Raw genomic sequence first — 22,136 nt, 5'->3', positions numbered from 1 at the left:
CAGGGGCCACTCCATCCCTTCCAATGTGCTCGTTGCCGAGACAACAGGCAGCTTCCTGTTACCATAGCCACAAGTGCTACCCAGTAACCATGGTAACACCCTGGCAGTCACAGCTGAGCAATTTCTTTGGATCAAATTTTGGGATGGGAGGGGTGAGGAAGACTCATTTAAAAAAAAAGAAAATGAAAGGAAAACAAGCCAAGCCTGAACCGTGGTAATCCTCCCTCCCGCCCGAGGCTCTGACACACCCGCCCTCTGGTAGTGGAGCACCTGCAGTGTACCAGGCTGTGGGTGGGGCCGAGACACCAACAGGACTCAGGTTGTAGTCTAGAGGGGATGACAGATCAATCCAAGCAGATCAGGGCGAGCTGGACAGGTCTGGACTGGCCCGGACCAGGGGCCAGGAGGACAGGACCAGTCCCTAGGCATGGCCACCTGTGAGTGTGGAGGAGAAACCAAGAGACAGAGCTATGGAGAGCAGAGACATGGGGAGAGATGAAAAAACACAGCAAGACAGAAATTATGGAAGAAAGTAAGAGATAGACCTAGAAGGGGGCAAAGAGAGAGAATTACTGGTGAGAATGGTAAGGAAAGGAAGGCAGGAGGCCAGATAGCAGGTTCAGGGGAGCACAGAGAGCCTAGCAGGAGAAAGGAAAAGGGCAGAAGCCTGATCTGGAGGGTCATCGAGAGTGAGCAAAACCATCATTATTTTATTAGTTCTTAAATAGATCCTGAGGATTTTCTCCAGAGCCTAGAGTGACGAGGGCATGTGACAGCAGCCGTTTCCATGGTAGCTCCTGGCTGGGTTTCCCGGGAGATGTGCTCATTGGTGCTCTGGGAGGGTGCTCCTTTTCCTCCCCCTGACCACCTGACCTTTCAGTGGAGAGTGGATATTGGGTGGTACATATGAATCCCTGCATGGGCTCACACGGTCCAGGCCTCAGAGGGCAAGGCCTTCTGTCAGTTACGCATACTGCCAACATTTCCTGAGCCCTTCAATGAGCCCCAGTGATGCTTAGGTGGAAACACCCTTCATAGGCTCACAGAGACAATAAGGCCCCCATTTTCTGACAGCACACCAGGTGCCAAGCCTCTTCTTGGGACTCTCTATATATGTCTTCAAATCGTTCTAACCTTTCCAGGAGGTAGTGCCACTGTCCCCATATTATGGCTGAGAAAGCATTGGGGGAGAAGCTCATTTGTCCAGGACCACGTGGTGCGTTCTCTGGGATTCACCCCAGGTCTGCCTGACAGTGCAGCTTGTGATTTTTGTACCCTTCTCCTCAACTCTGTATTTTATTTGTCTTTTCGTCTTTAAGATATTCACGATGTAGCTGAGGCTGTTCTAGAACTTGCTAGTAACCTAGGATAGCCTCAAACTCATGATCCTCCTGCCCCAGCCTCCTGACTGCTGCCCAGCTCAAATCTACTGAGTATCTGTCAATGTATATATGTAGTTGTGTGTGTGTGTGTGTGTGTGTGTGTGTGTGTGTGTGTGTGTGTGTGTGTGAAGGCCAGACTTGGTGTCAGGCCTCTTCCTCACTCTATAAAAAGATTTATTTGTTTTTATGTTATGTTATGGGTGCTTTGTCTCCACATGTATGTGTGCCTCACGTGTGCATGGTGCACAGAGGCAAGAAGAGGCAAGAAGAGAGCATCAGATCCTCCGAGCCATTGTAGCCGCTGATGCTGGGCATCGAGTCTGGAAGAACAGCAGCGTTCTTAACCAAGGTTCCCTCTATCTTTTTTTTTTTAAATAACTTACTTATTTTTATTTTATGTGGATTGGTGCTTTGCCTGTATGTATGTCTGCATGAGGCTGTCAGATCCTGGAGTTACAGACAGTTGTGAGCTGCCATGTGGGTGCTGCCAATTGAACCTGGTCCTTCAGAAGAGCAACCAATGCTCTTAACCACTGAGCCATCTCTCTCTCTCTCTCTCTCTCTCTCTCTCTCTCTCTCTCTTTCAGACAGGGTCTCTTACTAAACCTGGAGTTCTCGATTCAGCTAGATTGGCTGACCAGCAAACCAAGGGATTTCCTGCACCCATGGGATTACAGGACCGTATCATTGCTGTTGGCTTTGGATGTAAGTTCTGGGGGATCAAACTCAAGGCCCCCATGCCTGCACAGAAAGCACCTGACTGACTGACCCGCATCTCCAGCACTCAACCCCATTCTTAAGACATCAACACAAATAATGAAACACGGAAGTACCAGGGCCTCGAAGACAATGCAAGATGAGCTATGAGTGAGGCTGGCTGCCCCTGGAGAGGCGGACACAGGAAGAATCCATTAAGACTCAGTGTTTGACCTGGGCCTCATAGGTCAGAGTGGGTAGAGAGTGGGAGAAGCAGGGCTGGCAGCTGGGCATTCTGAACAGCTAGAGCAGAGACTGGGAGCATCGAGTAGAAAGAGCAAGGGCTTCAGCCCTGGAAGGACAGATTGCCTGTGAGACGGATGGGAACTTAAGTCCTGGTTACATCATTGGCAACTTCTCTGAGGTCTTTGAGACTCACAAGAGAAGGAATCATGGCCCTATGCTTCAGGGTTCTGGCGGAAATTACTATGGGCAGATCTTAGTAGGTATGCCAGATATGGTAGGTTTTGTTTATCTTTTTGTGTGCCTCCTTGTGTCTTTTTTGATTTTTTTTTTAATTTTTTGTTTTTTGTTTTTATTTTGTTTTGGTGAAAGGGCATGAAACTGAGAGGCAGGAAAGGGCCAGATCAAGGAAATCTATAAAATGCATGTCAAGGATTTTGACTTGGATATATTTCACCAATATATCCAGGGAGGAACTTTAAAAGGAAGAGAGGAAGTAATCTGGTCTGTTAATTCTTAGAAAGCATCTCATAAGTTATCCTGGTGCAAAGAGAGGCTTGGGAAGGGAGTGAGAAGAGGCAGGAAGGTCAATGATACCGGTGGGAGGGCAGGGTGACTTGGACCACTATAGAAAGACATGGAGAGACAAAGCATCTAAACTATAGTTCTGTTGGGGGTGGGGCAGAGGGAAGAGGACCTGTGGCTGACTCCAGGTTTCTGGCTCAGGAATTGGGAGAGTACTGCTTCCCAGGCTCTGAGGCTCAGCCATTACGGGAGCACCTGCAGTTTAGGTAAGATACGCTTGGAGGAGAAAGCTGCTCATGGAAGCTACTGGGCAACCCTGTCTGTTATAGTTCTGCCATAAACAGGGGAAGGACCTAGGGTGCACTACAGAAAAGGGGGCGCTGACTCCTCAACCACAAACTTGCTATGGGATTTCAGGTGAGCCTTCAGCTTGGCTGATCACCTGTTCCCCTAAGAGTTTCCCATCAGTGTCAGGGCCCTGAAGGGGAAATGAAGGTGGAGAATATCGGAGAGGAGAGAACAACTTACTCTAGGAAGCAGGGTGAGGAAGGTCAGGGGCAATACAGACCTGCACAAGGCACCGGCAAGCCCAAAGGAAGCAATGGATCCCACTTCTCTGACAGACTTGTCTGAATGCCCGTCTTTGGGCTGTTTGTTGCTGTGTTCTGACTTCTATCCTTCACTCAGCATCCCCTTCCCATAGGAAGAGGGTTTATCAATATTCCTCTGAGAAGGACTGTTGGTGAGGGGTCATGCAGGTCAAAGGAGAGTATGGCGAACATCAACATGGCCGTTTTCAGCACTTGGTTCTACCACGCTTCTTTTAATCCCACTGGCTATCAAATCATATCGGTTCTAGAGTCTACATGCATGCCATGAGCCCATCCTCCCCCCTCTCCATTCCCGTCCTACCCCAGCGCCAGCCCCATCCCAGCCCCAGGCTGCCTGTTTCTCCTACACGTAAGCAACACTGTCCAGTCGGGCCATCTTGCCTCCACTGTTGCTCAGACTTCACTCTGGGGCTAGAGGAAACTTTAAAACTTCATCCCTAACTCTTTCCTAAGTCTACCCACGACTGATTGTGAGAAGACTGAGCAGACTTGTGGGACCTGTCTCCTCTGGTATTCAACATGCACAATGGTCCCCGCTCACACAGCTGGGACACAGCTTCCTGTCAGTTTTGGCATTATGCTCAGGATTTTAGAAGTGGCCTCTGGCTTTTAGGTTTCTAGACCATCAGACATAAAGAAATCATCTGATAACATCTTTTCTGAAAAGACTCTCCTTTCTCCCCACTCCCGGGAGAAGCGTACGTGCCTAGGGGTAACTCCAGAGGCTGCAAAGAATCACTTCTGAGATGGAAGCTTCTTGAGGGCACGGCTTGGTCTATAGAATGTAGCTGGACTTAACACCTATTTTCTCTCTTTTTCTCCAAAGCTGTTTTGCACAGGATACAGCTTGTGCAAGCAAACCATTCCTCTACTTGGTTATATCTGCCTCCTTCCTAGTGTCCGAAGGGGCAGTGAAGTCACGGGCAGGGAGATGGACCAATAAGGGATACTCTCTGACCTCATTCTCTTCCTGTGGGTTCTAGAACTACGGTTCAGCAGCTGTGTCAGGAAGAGGCTTCAGGAACTGGGAGGAAGGAGGGACAGGCGGCTGCTGGCTGAAGAAGTTCTGTGTAAGGGGCTCAGCTTCAGCAGGTGGCAGAGACTGGCGGACGGTAAACAGAGGGGATCCAAGAGCAGGTTTCATTCTAGAACAATCTGTGCTACATCCCGTGAAGATCCGTGGTTTCTTTTGGGGCATTCACTCAGCTTTACAGGTTTCCTTCCCCTTACAGTCCAGCCGGATTCCAGCAAAAAGGCAGATAGAAGTCTTATTCCTGTTTCTCCAGCAGGTGGCAGCTATGCCCAAGACCCAGCGCCTACACAAGCTGGGTGCCTGTTCCTCTCTGGTGAAAGTTGCTCCTGCCCCTGGCAAGCTCAGAGGAAAGATTGATGGCATGGATGCTGCCGGGGCTAGCCAACAGTGCCATTGATTTTCATTTAGGAGTATAATTAAATATTAATTTTCACTTTGTTAAGTTGAAAAGGGTGAATAAAGCCAATCCTGGCAGTAACAGAGGGAGCCAGGCTACACTGGAGGTCTGCAGATGGCAGGATGGAAGAGGGCAGAAGTCCTCAGTGGCCATACTCCCCAGAAACTAAGAGCCCCATCTGCTACCAAGTTAGCTCATGTAATAGTGGAGCAATTAAGTGACTAGACTAGGTGGACTAAATGACCAGAGGGCCTTGTACATGAGCTTGGGCAGCTCACTGGAAGACTCAGGCTTCTCATCTGTAAGACGGGGTACCAGTAACAATACCTTCTGCACAAAAGATTCCATGACTCGGAACACATAAAACGCCATTTTTATCGGTGCTGATGACACAGGTTATTACTGTCTTGCTCTTCTCAGAAAGCCTGACAGGTCTCTAGAGCTTTGCCATCCTTCCCAAGTGGTGCCCACTCTTGTAAAAACCCCACGGGCACTGTTCTCTTCTTTGGAAGCCTTTTCCTCCAAAGCCCATCTCAATTTACTCAGGGCTTTTTGGGTAAGGCTCCAAGTCTCCAAATCTTGTTTCCGCTTCAGTCACAGCCTGGCCCAGGCTCTCTTGTGTCCTCCCCCATAGGCCCATCCACCTCACACCCCCCTGTTTCTCCCAGCTTTGAATTTTTAATCACTGTTTCCTGCATGGATGTTCCAGCCTGTCTCGTTGCTTGTACTAGCGGCAGGAATGGTTTGCTCCCACGATTAGATGAAAGACGTTTCCTACATCGCTCCAACTAGTGTTACTGTTTCAGTACCGCTACTCCTACTGCCAGCTAACCCATGCTGCGTGCTTCCTTTCTGCCGAGCTATGCACTTCATACAACTGAGCACATCCACCCATGAATTCAGCCTTAGAGATGAGGAAACTCAGGTTTTATCTTATTTTTTTTGAGACAGGGTCTCACTACATAGTCCTGGTTGTCTTGGAATTCACTATATTGGACTCAAACTCACAGAGCTCTTTCTCCCTCTACCTCCAAAGTGCTGGGATTAAAGGTTTGAAACTTGTCCAGGGTCACAGAGTTGGTGAGTGGCTGGAAAGCTCCGATTCACAGAACAAAGCTGAGATGGGTACCTGTTTCTTATTCTCACTGATCTTGCTCTTGACACTTGCGACCAACTACAGAAAACCAAGTCCTTTGTCAAGATCTTAAGACAACAGTCATATTTAATGGGATTTTCCTTACTACATTCCAATGAGATAACTTGTTAGTACAGCCCACTCCCTGTAGATGAGAAAACTGAAGCCTGAGTCAAAGCAAATGTAGAAGTGACATAGGTGAGATTCAAATCTAGTCTGAAAGATGTAAAATCAAGTATCTTTAATAGTATCATGTTATGATGCCTTCATAGTAAAATATCACTGAATTCTTCCTTCTCCAGATATAAATCTGCAATTTGTTTGCACATATCTCATGATATATTTTGTCTTTGTGCCTTTTTTCCATCCCAGTCTCTTTCTGGACCAAAGGTGTCCTTAAGTCTAAAATGGATGTTGTCTTAGACTTTGCCTGCTCATGACATTTGAATATTGCTCCTTTTCTAGACCAACACTCCTCACATAGGAGAAAATGAGGCTGAGAACATGGCTTCCTTCTGGCAAGCCACGCTAAATCCTGTCACTACCACATGCATGGTAGTTTCTGATTTTCTTTCTCTTGTGGCCACATCATATAATCCTGAGTGCCTATAAGAAAAAGAAGTCTCTTTTAACTTTAGTTATTTTTTATAATATGGCGAGAAAAGAATTTTGGTGAGTCAAGGTACCCCAAAAGTATCCAGGGAAAAGACCACAGGAAAGTACCATCGATGAGCACAAGGCTGGAGAAGAGAGAATACTAACTCAGGGAGCCTGTACTGTGTGTCACGACATACGTGCTGCAGCAGTGAGAAATAATAAGAAACAGCGATTTTAGCCCAAGTGGGAAACCCTAACTTGGCTCACAACGCTGGTGTCTCTTAGGCTGGAACACTTGGCCCAGGTGTCTTGAGCCTTTTTTTTTTTTTTTTTTTTGCCAGAAGACTGAGTGTAACATAAGCCCTCTCCTGGGTAGGTAACCCTGCTTCTAGGTGCTGGTGCCACTCAATCCCATATGGTGCTCTGGCATGCCTGTGGAGCGCTGCCCCAAGCTGGGGCGATGCCCGCTTGCCCGCCCCACCCGGCCGACTTACCCCTGGCAGGGTCTTCTGCTCATGCAGTGCACTCTGGGCCTTGAGAGCGGAGTCCCGGGCGCAGTAGGTGAGGAAGGCACAGCCTGAGGAGGAAAAGCCTGGCTCAGGGAGTTTTTAGAAACCCGCAACACTCTTCTCAGTAAGATCCAAGTGAGTTAACAGACGTGGGATCCCTGTCCTGTAAGCGTGAACACTGCCCTGTGAAGTGTCCCATGCGGGAGAAGGCATCACGTGCCTGGGACCTACGTTCCAAGCTCTGGCTTTCTCTTGTCTTCTCCTGGCTTCTGTCCAAGAAACATATGTGTCCAGACATCATGTGCTCATTCAATCCCACAGCTCTCCTCCCCACTCCATCCATAAGTCCTGTCTAGGTTAAACCTCCCTAAGCGGCTTTGCCTTCTTCTTCAGTGCAGTGCCCTGCCCTCCCAAACACCATCTATTTCAGACATAGACTCATAGCCTTCAAGGATCAGCCTTCACTCCTTCCTAATCCACTTCCAAGTGACAGAAAAGAGGAAGATGAAGGGTTGAAAGCCAACTATGTCCCAAGACTTCCTAAGTTTAAAGTTGGGGAATGGATTTAATTTGAGACTTGGCTCAGGTTGAAGGGCTTCCTGTGAGTAGAAAATTCCAGAAACTCCCTAAAACCCTATCCAAGGATGAGACGGGACCTCTTAAAGGGTTGTTTGTGACCCAGCTTGGGCTCCTCTAACAGAACTGCAGTTATTGGGCAGGGAAGGAGTCTGCGTTGAGCTAAAGAGTAGAGCCTACTCTCCCGCTGTGTTCAGCTGCGGAATCTGCAGTCTTTTAGAAAACACCAAAGGAGGTAGCTCTTCCTTTCCGACATTCACGGAGAAGTCATCCATTGGGAAGCTACCCAATGCTTACTAATTCTGGTTGGGCATTGTAATGGGTTAGAGATGGACAGTTCTTGGAGATTAGATGTCATGAAGAGCACCTGACTCTGTCTCCAGACGTTGAGGACTGTCTTCAAAAAGACACTAAGGGCCGGAATGTAACACAATGGTAGAGTTCTTGCCTAGCATATATGAGGCCTTAGGTTAAAACCCCAGCAAATGATGATGGTAAGACAGAAGACATAATTTCTCAAGAACAGGAACAGTGAAGCCTTTAGAGCCAGGTGAGAAGAGATGTGATTATTTCAGGCATGAGGAATGAAAACTGACCCAGAAAATGGTGTGTTGGAGAAATGGATAGAAGGCTAGACTTGAAAGTATGAGCAGAGTAGCTAGTGAGGTTTGCAGGGACTTGGCTACATTTATTGAGGTATAGACCTCAATAAATTTTGTACTCTTCGTTGAGAGCAATGGAGAGCCACTAAAGGGTTTTCACCAGGGTTGTGCCAAGCTAAGGTCTGTATTTTCAAAATGAACCATTTGAATAGAAGAAGGAGAAGGACCAAAAGAAGGGTACATTCATGTGGGAAGCCATCAGGAGCTGGTGTAGTTTTCCACTCAGATAGCTGACTAGACAAGCAAAGGGGAAATATTTTATTTTATTTCTATTTTCTATGGCGCCACCTCCGTAAGATGGCTGGATTGCCTACTGTTTACTGAGAACTCCTAGGCAAAGTCCTGTCATATCAATAGAATAACCAAAGCCAGAGACTGTGTCAGCCGCAGGTCAGGGTTTAGGATCTTTGAATTCCAGGCCTAGGGTTGTTCTCAAAGCACTGTGGCTGTGTCCCTCAGTGCTCAGCCATCAAAGTGAAAATGAGTCACTCTGGTGTTCAGACATCATAGTTGCTGGGAAGGGAGTGGAGATGCTGACTTGGAGACCCTCTGAGTTACCTCCATAGCTCACAAGGCTGCACCTGCCTTGGAGAGGTGCAGACTATTTGGGGGCCACAAATTCCTGAACCCTGGGTTTCACACATATCACTGTTCTGCCACTAAACCGTAACATCTGTCCTCAGACTGAAAGGGAGCTTTATGAAAGGTTTGGGTGCCCAGGTGCTACCAGAAAAAATCCATGTAGACTGCTTGGGTTAGAGGGTGGAAGAATGGAAGGACGCACATAGGGAGAAGTATGGTTTGAGGGACAGATGAGTGTGGGGAGGAACAGGAGGAGTTAGTGCTAAATGAGAAAGAAAGAGAGGACCAGGGAACAGTTCAGAGACTGAGTGTTTGAGTGAAAACTGCCACGATTCCACACCCTGTTTTTATTCCACAGATCACCTGCAAAGATTAGTTTTACGCTCACCATAAGTGCCACAAGTGAATGGCAGGAAGGCAGACGGGGAGTTGGGCTGCATTATAAGAAGCCTGGATGGTGTGAACTTGTCCTTGTGGTATTTTAACATAACCTTACCCCAAAGGGTGGAAGATGTGCCTCTACTTAAATGGCCTAGATGTTTAAGAGCCATTTTCTCAAAGCTCTTTACTTCAGTATGCCAAGAATTGCCCAGGGGTCTCTCCGTTTGAAAGATGTATCAGTCTGATGCTAGCTCACAGGCCTTCAAAAATCCCGAAGCCACATTATTTCCCAGTAGGGAAATAAGACTGCGTCTCCTCAAATTATTATTATATGATTCTGGCTCTGTGCTTCCAGCCCAGCCTGGACAGACTTTTCTGCATGTAAACAAGTCTCCTCCCTTCTCTACAGAAAGAAAGGGGTGTGGCTGGACACGACCATGGTGCCTTGTCTTTCTAGGAAGGGCAATGAGAAGAGTCCACATCCCTATCTTCCTCACTAGGCTGACCCGCCCTGAGAGTGCTCTGGTCTCAGACCAGCTAGCAAAGGAAGGAAAGCAGGAGGCCCTCAAGAGGACTAAGAGGAAGCACAGAAGCACAGAGGCCCAGGAGTGAGGATTAGAGATGAAAAGAAAGTGTATTCACATGAGGGAAAACCACAGATGAAGGGGACACAGGCAGGTGGACGTTCCCAGCTGAGGTTGGGACTCTGGATTCAAATCAGAAGCGGTAAAGAGAGCTGGGTTCTTGGAAAATGTTTGAGATACTTGGGTTATTGTCAAATGTGAGAGACATTTATCTCTGAGAGTCTCCTGGGAGGCGAAATGTACTGTGTAAATTACGTCTGAATTCTGAAAGAGAAGAGAATTTGGGTATGGGCTATTTAAGGCTGTCAAACTCAAGAGTCAAATGGAGGCTCTGGGGGTTGGCTTAGGGTTGGTTACAAGCAGGAGGGGTGCAAATCCAAGATGTGTGTGAGCAGTGAGGCCTGAATAGGGTGGCACCAGACAGAGTGCTCGGGGGATACACGGGTCCAGGAGTCAGGAGATCGGTTACTCCAGAGCTGGAAGGTAGAGTAAGTTTCCAAATCCCAGGGTTTGGGGTGTCTGATGGGAGGCATGGTGGAGAGGTCCAGCTGGGAGTGGGGTGGCTGGGATGTGACAAGTGACAAGGGATTTGGAGGTTAGAGTGAAGAATGTATGGGGAACCAGAGAGATGCTCAGGAGGAGGATGTCCCAGAGAAAATTCTAGGTCTGGGGCTCTTTGACCTGGGGAGGGACAGAGCTGAGGTGGGGCAGGTACTGAACTGGGGTCGGGCTAGCTCTAGGTAGGGCTGGGGTTGGGCCTGCATTTGGGGCCGGAGTTGGGTTGGGCTGCGCTCTAATTGGATTGGGGCTGGGCTGGGCTGGGCTGGGCTAACCCCGCGCACCTTTGTGGAGGCCGGTGAGCCGGTCCTTCAGCACCGTCAGCTCGTAGATGCGGCCGAACTCCTCGAACAGCGGCTTGAGGTCCTGCTCGTCCAAGCCCCGAGGGATCTGCCCCACGAAGAGCTTGATGGCGTCGTGGTCCTTCATGGGCACCGCGGGACCTGGGTTCAGCCCGCTCATGCCGACGCCGCTGTCCGCGGTGCTGAACGCCAGGCGCGGGCCGGGGCCGGCGGGCGGCGCAGACCCTCCGGGCGCCGCGGCCATGTCCCCGCCCCGTCCGCCCTCCCGCGCGTCCCGCCTGTCCCGCCGTCCCTTCTCCGGACTGCGAGCCAGGGCCTGGGGGAGGGGGCGGGGCCCGCCTGCGAGGGCGGGGGGCTGCCCGGGGGGCGGGGCCCGGCCGCAAGCGAGGGGCGGGGCGGGCTGGAAAGGGGCGTGGTCGAGGGCGGGGCGCCGGGGTCCGGCCGGAGTCCCCCTCAGAGCGCTCCGGGCTCCCGCCCAGGCGCACCAAGCCCAGCCCCGCGCCCCAGCCCGCGAGCTTAGTGACGTCAGAAGCTAGCCGGGCGAGTCTACGCAAGTGATTTGCATAATGAGGCAGCACTGGCCAATCAGAGCGAGAGCTGGCTGGGCTGGGGCGGGGGCCGGGGGGGGGCGGCTGGGCTCACGCGCGCCCGCTCTCCATGGCAACAGGACCCTCGGCCGCCCTGCGTGTGCAGTGTGTGCGGGCGTGGCGGTGGCTAGGAAGTAGCTTCGTCATGCGTGGCGCCGTCCGCGGGCGTCGGAGACGACCCCTTCCCTGCGCGCCTCCAGCAGCCGGCCGCTTCCTGCGGGGTGGCAGCGGCTTCACTCCCTACCCTCACACCAGTCCCGCCAGCCCGTCCTGCCGGGCTCCGTCGCACGCCCTTGCTCCCGAGCCTCGAACTCTCTCCTCCCCAGAACGAGCCCCCAAGCGCTGCTTTCTCCCTCAGCAGAGCGAGAGGACTCAGAGCGTGGCCATATTTACTCCGCGCTCGTGCCTGGCTCCTCCCTGGGAAGGGCGGTCCGGGTCAGCGAAGCTAGGGCGGAGGCGCCTTTAGAGAGTCGCCGCGTTCAGGGGCTCACCGCCTCCCCAGCCCCTGTGGCAAGCACACGTCCGTAAAGATGGCCAACCAGGTAAAGGCTTTGAGAAGCAAGCTCGGTGGCCGGAGTTGGACACCCAGAACCCGCAAGAAAAAGCCAGGAGGAGCGGAGCCTCGCATCTGCGGGAGGAAGCGGCGGGAGAGTCACGAGGGCGAGCTAGCAGAGGGACACACACAGGAGGGACCTCAGCAGTGTGCCACGAGGGATCCTCTCCCGAGAGCTGTCCTCTGACCTCAGCGACATGCTGCCACACGTGGCACGCCCACCACAGGAAATTTAAAAACATTTTTATTATTACGTGGATGAGAGTTTTGCCTGCGTGCATGCATGCATGTGTGTGCCTGCTGAGGTCAGGAGACGTGTCAGATCCCCCAGAACTGGAGTTAAGGGCCGGTTTTGTAAGCCTCCCTGTGGGTGCTGGGAACCAAACCTAGGTCCTTTGCAAGCAGCCAGCCTCTTAACTGTTGAGCCATCTCCCTAGCTCCATCTTACTGCTTTTGAGACAGCGTCTCAAGTCGTCCAGGCTGGAGTTGAGTAGGACCTTGAACTCTTCTTTCTGCTTCCACTTTCCAAGTTCACAGGTTGTGCCTTCCCACGCCAGGCTTAGGATTTGTTCATTATGCATCACGTGTTTGGTAGTGTGTTTAGCGCGCATCTTCTTTTCAAATTGTGTTTTATTGGTGGAGCAGCTTTTTCCTTTGGACAGGATTTTGTTACATAGTCTAGGCTAGCCTCAAACTCATGGTTCTTTCCCAGTGCTAGGGTGCAGGTGTGTACTGCCATGCCCAGCCCCGAACTGATCCTTGCTAGGCAAGCGCCCCTCCACTGAGCTGCACCTCCAAGACATAGTTACAGGCGCCACCACGCCCGGCTTAAACATAGGCTTTATCTATTCTTATACAAATTGAAAATTAAATATTGTCAATGAATGAAAATTAAATATTGACATTATTTAATCTGTCAAATAGTCAATTTGATAGCATGTTATCTACTCTATTTTTCTTTCCATATAAACTCTGGAGTCAGTTTGTCAATGTTCATTCGCTCCTTTTCTTTCTGTTGCCACGATGAGCGCCGTGATCATAAGCGACTCTGGAAGAATAGGGTTTATTTCAGCTTACAGCTCCCAGGTCACAACCCATCCTTCACTGAAGGAAGTCGGAGCAGGAACCCTGGGAGAATGCCTAGCAACGGTGCCTCCTACAGTGGGCTGGCCCCTCCCACCTGACAGACATCGCCACAGACCAATCTGATGGAAGAAATTCAGTTGGGTTTACCTCTTCCTAGGTAACTAGTTTGTGTTAAGCTGACAATCACTAAACCGTAAAATAGCTTCCTGGAATTTTGACTGGGTTTGCATTGATACCACACTGGGAGAAAAAATTAAAGCGAAACTGATACTGAGGCCCTTAGGGGAGGTGGCTGAGTAGACAGACACTTGTCACCAGGCACAACGACCTGAATTCAAGCCCACAGCAGAGAGAACCGACTAAGCAACCCCCCGGGTTGTCCTCTGACCTCCACACACATGAACTGTAGCATGTACGCACAGACACGCACACACAGTGCTTTAAAATGTTATTGTAACAATATTGACTCTTCCTATTCACAAACATGAGAAATCTTCATTTACTTGCCTCTTTTCGTGTCTTCATTCAAGGGTGCTAGTTGTCTTTCTTCTTTCTTAAATATGCCATGCTATTTTAGTTCTCGTTCCTCTGTAGGTGGGTGGGATATTTCCTCTGGCTTGTCTCCTGGCCGAAATTCTCCATTCTTTGGTCTTCTTCAGCTTGAATATGACATGCTTAGATAAGGGCTATTTAGTGTTTATGCTGCTGGCCCATCAAGATTCCTGGATCTTTGATTTGTTGCCTGTCACTAATTTTGGGAAATTTTTTATCATTATTACCTCATTAATATTCTCTTTATGTGCCTGGGTGCTTCTGATTGTATGATAGGCATTGTGTTGGAAATATATTTTTAGAAATAATTGGAGGTTTGTATTTCTCTCTCCAGAATGAACTTACATTTGTTTTTGAAGGCATCCAGAATCTCTATCAGTTTGAGATAATCAAACTTATTTTAGGAATGATGATTCAAAGCTGAGCTCTAGTCTCTGGAGCAATTGATCTATTTCCAATGCACTCTTTAGTTGGTGTGTGTGTGTGTGTGTGTGTGTGTGTGTGTGTGTGTGTGTGTTGCGTTCACTTATATGTGGGTGCAGGTGTGTGCACCCTTGAATAATCATGCAGAGGCCAAAAGATGTCATGTGGCCTGCTCTACCTTTATTCCCTTGAGACAGTTCTCAAAGATTCTGGACCCCCACTGGCAGCAGGCAGTCCAGCGATTCCCGTCTCTGCCTTCCCCACAGCACTAGGATGATGACCATGTGTATGGTCACAACTAGCTTTTAAAAGAAACTATCAAACAAACAAATGTGGGTGCTGGAGATTCAAACTCAGTTCCTCATGTCTGTACAGCAAGCGCTTCTAGCCACTGAGCTATCTCCCAGCTCCAGAGATTTTTTTGTGTGTGAGCCTTAGACCACAAACTTTTACGTCCCATCCCTATGACATGATCTTATGACATGATAAGCGTGTTCTTCAGAAAACGCTTATCCAGAATTGGGATGGTGCCCATGGTAGAACCTTGTCCTAAACTCTAGGCTTTCAATCCTAGCCTTTCTCGGAGCTCACCTGAGCCGTGCCTGGAAGCACCCCTCTCTCCTGTGTTGTCAAGCCCTTCCAAGCATCTCAGGGGCGCACCTATTGACAATCACCCTCTCTATCCTTATGACAGATAACAGGCTTAGGATTTTGTTGTTGTCTTGTCTTTTGAGACAGCATTTCTCTGTGTGGCATTGGCTGTACTGGAAGTCATTCTGTAGACCACACTGGCCTGTAACTCAAAGATCCACCTGCTTCTGCCTCCTGAATGCTGGTATTAAGGTGTACTCCAGTTTTTGGGACAAACAATGTTTGTTTGGGATTTTTTTTTAAAGTTCCCCTCTTCAGTGAAGATGTAATTGCAGCCTTGTTGTTTTTAAATTCATCTTTTTGGTCTGTGTTATTTTTATACAAGTAGCAAGATTAAAAATTGGTTTCTACCATCATTTTATAAGAATAAAAAAAATTAGAAGATCTCATGCTAATTTTCAATTTAACCTCTGATTATTTCAGTATCTATATATGGAAAAGCCCTTTACTGGGCCTCATATCCCGTTTTATGAGCTTGTTTAATTCCTGTCATTAATTAAAGGTATTTAATTATTTAGACAGGTCTCACTGTGTAGCTCTAGGATGGTCTAGAACTCACTGTGTAGACAAGGTCGGATTCAAACTTACAGAGCTCTATCTGCTTCCCAAGTGCTGGGATTAAGATGTACACCACCATGACCAGCTATTCATATTTCATTTACTTTATTTTGTGGCTTAGAATGGCCTCATATTCACTCTATTGCAGGGGCTGGGCTTGACTTCCTAATCCTGTCTCCACCTCCAAAGTGTTGGGATTAAAAGCATATACACATACCTAGTCTTATAATGACTCTTGACATCTGGTATTGTCATGGGAATAGTCCATAATTAATGTGTGCACTGACCTTTAAGAGTAGATAATGGTCAGTCCTGCTGTGACTTGATGTGCCAGGGTGGATTGGTACCAATGGGGGTGCCTTGGAAAAGGGAGGGGGAAGTGGGAGAGGAAGTGTGAGGTTGGGACTGGGAGGAAAGGAGGGAGGAGACTTTGATCAGGTTGTAAGTGATTAAATAAATTAATGAAAAAATAGATAATGAGCCAGGCAGTCGGTGGTGCACGCCTTGAAATCCAGCTCTAGGGAGGCAGAGGCAGGCGGATCTCTGTGAGTTTGAGGTGATTTACAGATCAAGTTCCAAGATAGCTAGGCTACACAGAGAAACCTGTCCCAGAGACAGAAAAGAAAAAAGAGAAAGAGAAAGAAAGAAATAGAGAAAGAAAGGAAGGAAGAAAGAGAGAGAGAAAGAAAGGAAGGAAGGAAGGAAGGAAGGAAGGAAGGAAGGAAGAAAGAAAGAAAGAAAGAAAGAAAGAAAGAAAGAAAGAAAGAAAGAAGGAAGAAAGAAAGAGCGCGCGGGGGAAAGAAATGTGTATTGGGCTTGGTGCATACACTGGGGAAGTAAAGGCAAGAGGACCTCTAAGTTCAAGGCCAGTCTGGTCTACAAAACAAGTTCCAGGACAGCCAAGGCTCTGCTATGAAACCTTGTCCATCCACCCCAACACACACACACACACACACACACACACACACACACACACACACACACACGTGTATTGTCTGGATATCAACTCAATTTCATAAGGTGAATTTTCTTCTCCTGGAAAATAGCCTTTGCTACTCTTGGCTTTTCTTCTTTCAATTACTTTAAAATCATCTCTGTGTTCAACAATATAAAAATCGAGGTGTTAGAAGTGTAACTCAGTGGTGGATTGCTTGGTTGGCTTGTGCAGGGCTGTGGTTTTGAATCCCACTATTGCAAAATAAAATAATTGAACTTCACCGGGTGTGGCAGTGCACACCAGTGATGCCAGCATTTTCGAGGAAGAGGTAGGTGGATCTCCATGAGTCTGAGGCCAGCCTGGCCTAAGGAGGGAATTCCAGAACAGCAAGGGTTGTGTAGTAAGGTCCTGTCTCAAAAACAAAATAAATTTCATTTGGAATCACATTGAACCTATAGAGCATATTAAGGCCATTGCTCTATTGAATCTTCTCATTCATGATTATGTCATTTACCTGTATCTGGGTCTTTTTATATCTTTCCAAATATTTACTAACTTTTCTCATAATGTTCTTATACATCTGTTCTGGGCTTCTTGTTTGTTTTGAGACAGATTCTCATGTAGCCCAGGCTGACCTCAAACTCCTTCTCTAGACAAGGATGGCTGAACTTCTGGGCCTCCTGCCGCTTTCGCCTCCCAAGTGCAGGGATTACCACTCGTGGCTTCTTCTGCCTTCATTAGGTTTATCCTTAGGATCTTGTGATGCCTGCTTCTGTCACATGCGGGTCACCGATGTTTACCTAGACTTACGTAACTCAACAATTTGCATTTATGGAACTGTTGGTACATGTGAGACAGCGTCACCTCTTTTGCTTAAGCCAGTTTCTTTCCTTGTAGATAATATAGGTAGAGTGACAGGGAATGATACTTCAAGACAGGTCTCCTAGAGCAGCGGAAAGCTGCCGTTCCATGCTGAGTGACCTAGCAAACATGTTTTTAAAAACCAAAAGACATTTGGAGTGGAGCGAGGTCTTAGCACATGCTACTCTTCCTGAGGACCTGAGTCAGGTCCCGGATCATGTTCAGAAGCTCAACCTCTTGGAACTCCATTTCAGGGTATCTAATTATCTCCTCAGGCTTCCACGAGCGCCTATACTCAAATACACAAATGGATACAAATATACATAATTCCAATTTTTAAAAATTATTTTTCTGAAAGACTTGAGTCAACTGCATCCAATTGGATGCTTTTTAAGTTTAAGTGTGTTAAGCCTGAACAAAGATGGAGCAGTGTAAAAAGAAATAAATGGATCTTCCTCTTCCTTCAACTTCTTCTGTTTGTTTTTCATGACAGAGTTTCTCTGTGCAGCCCTGGCTGTCCTGAAACTCTTTCTGTAGACCAGGCTGGCCTTGAACTCAAGAGATTTGTCTGCCTCTGCCTCCCAAATACTGGGTTTAAGGGCAGGTGCCACTATTGACCTGCCTTCTAGATTTCACCTGTAAGCACTATCGGAATTGTGTAAGAGTGGAGAAGAGAACTGTAAAGATGTGTGAGGGACAGTCAAGGGATGGGCAGGCCAGAGCGTAAATGTGTGTGTTAGTATGTATGTCTTTGTGAATATACATACATACGACAGCATATAGAAACACATACAAATATGTTTCTGAGAAAAAGTAAGGTAGCAAATATTTGGTTACATGTAAATGACATGTAGACAGAAAAAGGCTCAGTGGAAGAGCACCCGTTCAGCATAAGCACAGCACTGGGTTCCATTCCAGACAGGACAAAGGGGGGGGGAGAGGGAGGAGGGGAAGGAGAGGAAAAAACAGGGGTTTCATGCCTGTAATTCCAGTACTCACAGGCAAAAACAGGAAGTGGGGAGAAAGAGAGGAAGGAAAGAGGGATGAGGAGAAGAAGGGGAAGGAGGAGAGAGGAAGAAGGCGAGGGAAGAGTGGGAGGAGGAGAAAAGAGGGAGGGAGGTTCATGCCTGTAATTCCAGTACTCACAGGCTAAAGCAGGATTGTTATGAGTTCAAGACTCACATGAGCTACACAGTTCTAAAGAAGGGAAATGAAGAACCAACCTGCCTCCATCTTAGGCTTAAAGACCATCTTATAGTAGAGACAAACCAGTCCATTGCTGTTTATGATTAAATCTCTGATTTTCAAAGACTGGGCTATACCCCACCTGTAACCTTAACTACAGACGGTTCTGTACTGTTCCGGGAATGGCAATCCTGTGTTTGTTTCAAAAAGTTGTTTATAACTATCTTGCAACCCTACCTTTGTTTCACAAGGTTATATGATCACCTAATTATGACAATGACTACCTTGTTACGCCCACCTTGCAACCACGTCTTTGTTTAAAGAGGTCATTAGGACTAACTTGTTTGTTCTGTTCCTGGAACCCTATCTTCCCCAGTTTGGAAAGCACCTACTCCTGAGCTATAAAAGCCTTGTCTTCCTCACATCCAATGCTCACCTCATGAACCCCACCTTAGGGGGAGGCAGCCCTTAATTGCTTGTTTTAATTAATCTGGCCATGATGATTTGGATTGGTGAACGTTCTCCTCTCATATTTGGGATCAACAAAAAGAAGGAAGAGAGAGGAAAGGAAAGGGAGGAGAGAGGGAGAAAGGACATCTCCTAGCTTCAGCATTGTTGAATGGACATTGTTAAACAGTGGTGGAGGGTGGGAAAGAATTATGAAAATGGCAGAGCACACAGGAAAGACTCTCACAGAAATCTGGCAAGTAAGATTTTCAAAAGGGATTAATAAAAAGATTCAAAATACAAAACCAGGTCACATGATACACTGCTTATTACTGAAATGTGTCCCAGCTTTAACATGCAGCTTGTCCAGCCTTGTTGAGTAAGGCTCTGGATGCGGCTAATATCAAACTATAGTGTCCTGGGGCATGATGGGAAGGGGAAAATGAAGACAAGCCAGTGCAAACAAGAAAAACAGCTGAGAGGTTTAACTATATTCCACTAGAGAAAGCTGGGAGGTGCATGGTGGCAGGGAAAGCAAGGGCTTAACTGGTAAGAAGTCATGTATTCAGCTCCCCAGTGCTGCATGAACCGACCTGGTGGTTCACAACTGAGATGGACATGGGGGATCAGAAGTTAAGAGGGATCCCCTGCTACACAGTGAGTTTGAGGCTAGTCTGGGGTACATGGACTCTGTCATGAATAAATTAATAGAAAAACTTCACTCAAGCCAAGATGTAGCAGAGTAGCCGGCAGTATCTGCATGTCAGCTGTGACGTTCAAGCAGGAAGGCATCTGATGTAGCGGCCAGTGGTGAACTAGTAGAAGGCAGAGCTGAGCATGGAGCTTTGTTCTGTAAGCAAATGCTGCCTCTGATGATCTGTACCGCCACGTATAGTCATGTAACCTTCCCATGTCTGTCCCTGCGACCTTGGCAGGATCTGAACTCAGCCCTGAGACAAGACCCTGGGTATGCTTGGGGGTGGTTATCTAGCTTACATTAGCTTCTGGGAACACCTCTGAAAGGTGCCTCGGTTAGGCTAACTGCAGTGGGAAGCCCCACCTCAAGAGTGGGCACCACAGCCCTGGGTCACCTAAAACAGACAGCAGCTGAGCACCAGTGTTCACCCCTCTCAGCTTCCCACGGCAGGTGCAGTGTGGCCAGCTGCCTTGAGCTTCCACCAATGGGACTGTCCCACTGCACTGGACTGTAACCTCAAGCCAAAGAAACCCTTCCACAGGGTGCGTTGGTCAGGGTGTTTAATCACAACCGAAGAGGGAGAGGTCCAATGAGGGTGACACCTATGTCAAAAAGGGGAGGAAATCAAATAACACCCACTGGGGTGGTGGCTAGGCCTCCAGGCAGGCTTTCCGACACTGAGTTACACCGTAAGTCCAACTTACTGCTGAATATGCAACACACCCCAGACAGCCAACACAAGAGGACTTTGTTGCCCAACTGACTGTCAAGACTTTTGATTTACAGAGACTAATCATCACAGTGTCCTCTGAATTTCTCCAAAGACCTTCCTAAGGCTAGATTATTCAAGTAATAATAATCACCCACTCTTACTCACACTAGCAAAGCGGAGCAAGCTCCTCTTTTCCTTCAGTGCCTGCCCGGCAGCAGCTCTGCCTCTACTGTACCCTCTTGTGACTTCTTGTAATCTGCTGTACAGAGATCCATAACAGTTTATTACTAGGGTGAGTGCGGTGATGCCTAAATCCCAGCATTCAGGATGTCAGGGAAAACGACCAGTACCTCAAAGCTAGAAGACACGGCTACATAGTGAATTAAGGTCAGCCTGGGCTATAACACATCTTGTCTCAAATTTTTAATTTTTTTTTTTTTTTTTTTTTTTTTTTTTTTTTTTGAGACAGGGTTTCTCTATGTAGCTCTTGCTGTCCTGGAATGAACTCTGTAGATCAGGCTGGCCTCGAACTCCTGCCTTTTCCACCCAGGTGAAGGGACTAAGATGTGCACCACCACCACCACCTGGCTCAAATTTAAAAAAAAGAAAAAGAAAAAAAGAAAATTGCAGGATCAGACACCACAGAGAAAATGTGATTTAAATTAAATTATGGAAAGTAATTTTGGAGAAGGGAATGGGCTTGAAAAAAAAAAACGTTTTTTTTTTTTTGTTTTTGTTTTTGTTTTTTTTTCTGTTTTTAAAGTTTATTATATGGTGTTGTACCCCTGCGTGCACGCATGCTCACAGGCCACAGAACTCACACAAACAGGGGTCGGCTTTCTCCTCTGTAAGTCAACCCTCCATGTCCTGGTATTGGTGGCAAACACCCTTTCCTGCCGAGCCATCTCATCAGGCCCATGTGTGTCCTTTTTAAAGATATATAACCCAGGTTGCAGATGTAGCTTGGTGGCAGAGCACTTACTAAGCATGTATGAAGTCTTGGGTTCAATTCCCAGGCATTACAGTAAGATGGAAGCAAGAGACTGCTGGGAGGTTCGAAAGCTGTGCTCATAGCAGCACAGGAAAGGTGATGCTGATTTTCAGCCTCTCGGAGTTTATTTGCAAAAACAATTTCACTTAAGAAAGCGCCTAATTCTTTTCAAAGTAGCAAACACACGCACACACACGTCAGGCCAGATCATCAGATCTTGAATCTAGACCGTGGGTCAGGTTAATCTCACAAGATGCTGATCACACACCTCTGGACACTTCACAGGTGTTGGGGAGATTCGACTCATGTCTCATATGGACACAGAACACGATCCCTTTTCTTTCCCCTTTCCTTCCAGTTGCTGACTCCCTCACACGTCAGTGGTCCGGAAGTTTCTGGACACCCAGCAGTCTTAGTGCTGTGGTGGCACCTGTTCCTCAGTCCGTTATCCTTCAAACTATCTGTTAAAGTGCACTTGAAGACATCTGCCTCAATTCTTACCAAGAAATAGAGGCCACATGCTCTCCATCCACTCCTTCCTAATTCCTCCTGGTTCTGAACTACCTCCTTAGATTCAGAGGCCGGCCAGGGCCAGTATTAGGATGATTGGTGCCAGGAGGCCACTGTGGGTGCTTCTCTGCCCCCTAGTGGTACATCAAGAACCCTACAAGCCTGATTCTGTGCATTGCACCCATTGGGTGGGTGCTGGCTGCGGACTGTCTCTGGGCAGTTTGAGGTCGACAACCTTCAAGTAAATGTCCTCATGGTCACAGGACACAAGCAGCAACCAGGGAGGCTGGGGAAAGCACATCCTGCCTTGTCCTGACCATACACCAGTATTTTTTTTTTAAATTCTTTATACTTTGTATCTCCCCTGTGGTTCCCTCCCTCCTCCCATCCCAATCCCTCCCTTCCTCCACCTCTGCATGCATGCCCCTCCCCAAGTCCACAGATAGGGGAGGTCTTTTCCTTCCTTCTGATCCTAGTCAATTAGGTCTCATCAGGAGTGGCTGCATTGTCTTCTTCTGTGGCCTGGTTAATACTGCTTCCCCCTCAGGGGGAAGTAAGTAAAGAGCAGGCCAATCAGTTCATGTCAGAGACAGTCCCTGTTCCTATCACAATG

General features: G+C 47.9%; 1 protein-coding gene across 5 annotated transcripts in view; it reads right to left on the bottom strand.

Annotated features, from left to right (window-relative positions):
• The window catches only part of Celf6 (CUGBP Elav-like family member 6), a 31,237-nt gene extending 20,186 nt beyond the window's left edge, over window positions 1-11,051 (bottom strand). For all 5 annotated transcript variants that reach the window (XM_055621773.1, XM_055621774.1, XM_055621775.1 and 2 more), the window contains exons 1-2: window positions 10,756-11,051; window positions 7,114-7,196 (exon numbers count right to left, since the gene is read on the bottom strand). In XM_055621773.1, the coding sequence (XP_055477748.1) occupies window positions 7,114-7,196; window positions 10,756-11,017 (345 nt within the window). In that variant the 5' untranslated portion in view covers window positions 11,018-11,051. The remainder of the gene's footprint in view (window positions 1-7,113; window positions 7,197-10,755) is intronic.
• Window positions 11,052-22,136: the final 11,085 nt, after the last annotated feature.

Source organism: Psammomys obesus, unplaced genomic scaffold, assembly GCF_907164565.1.
Source record: "Psammomys obesus unplaced genomic scaffold, mPsaObe1.curated_primary_1811, whole genome shotgun sequence".
Classification (NCBI taxonomy): Eukaryota; Metazoa; Chordata; class Mammalia; order Rodentia; family Muridae; genus Psammomys; species Psammomys obesus.
The sequence above is the reverse complement of the archived record's forward strand: the minus strand, read 5'-3'. Positions and strand labels throughout refer to the sequence as shown.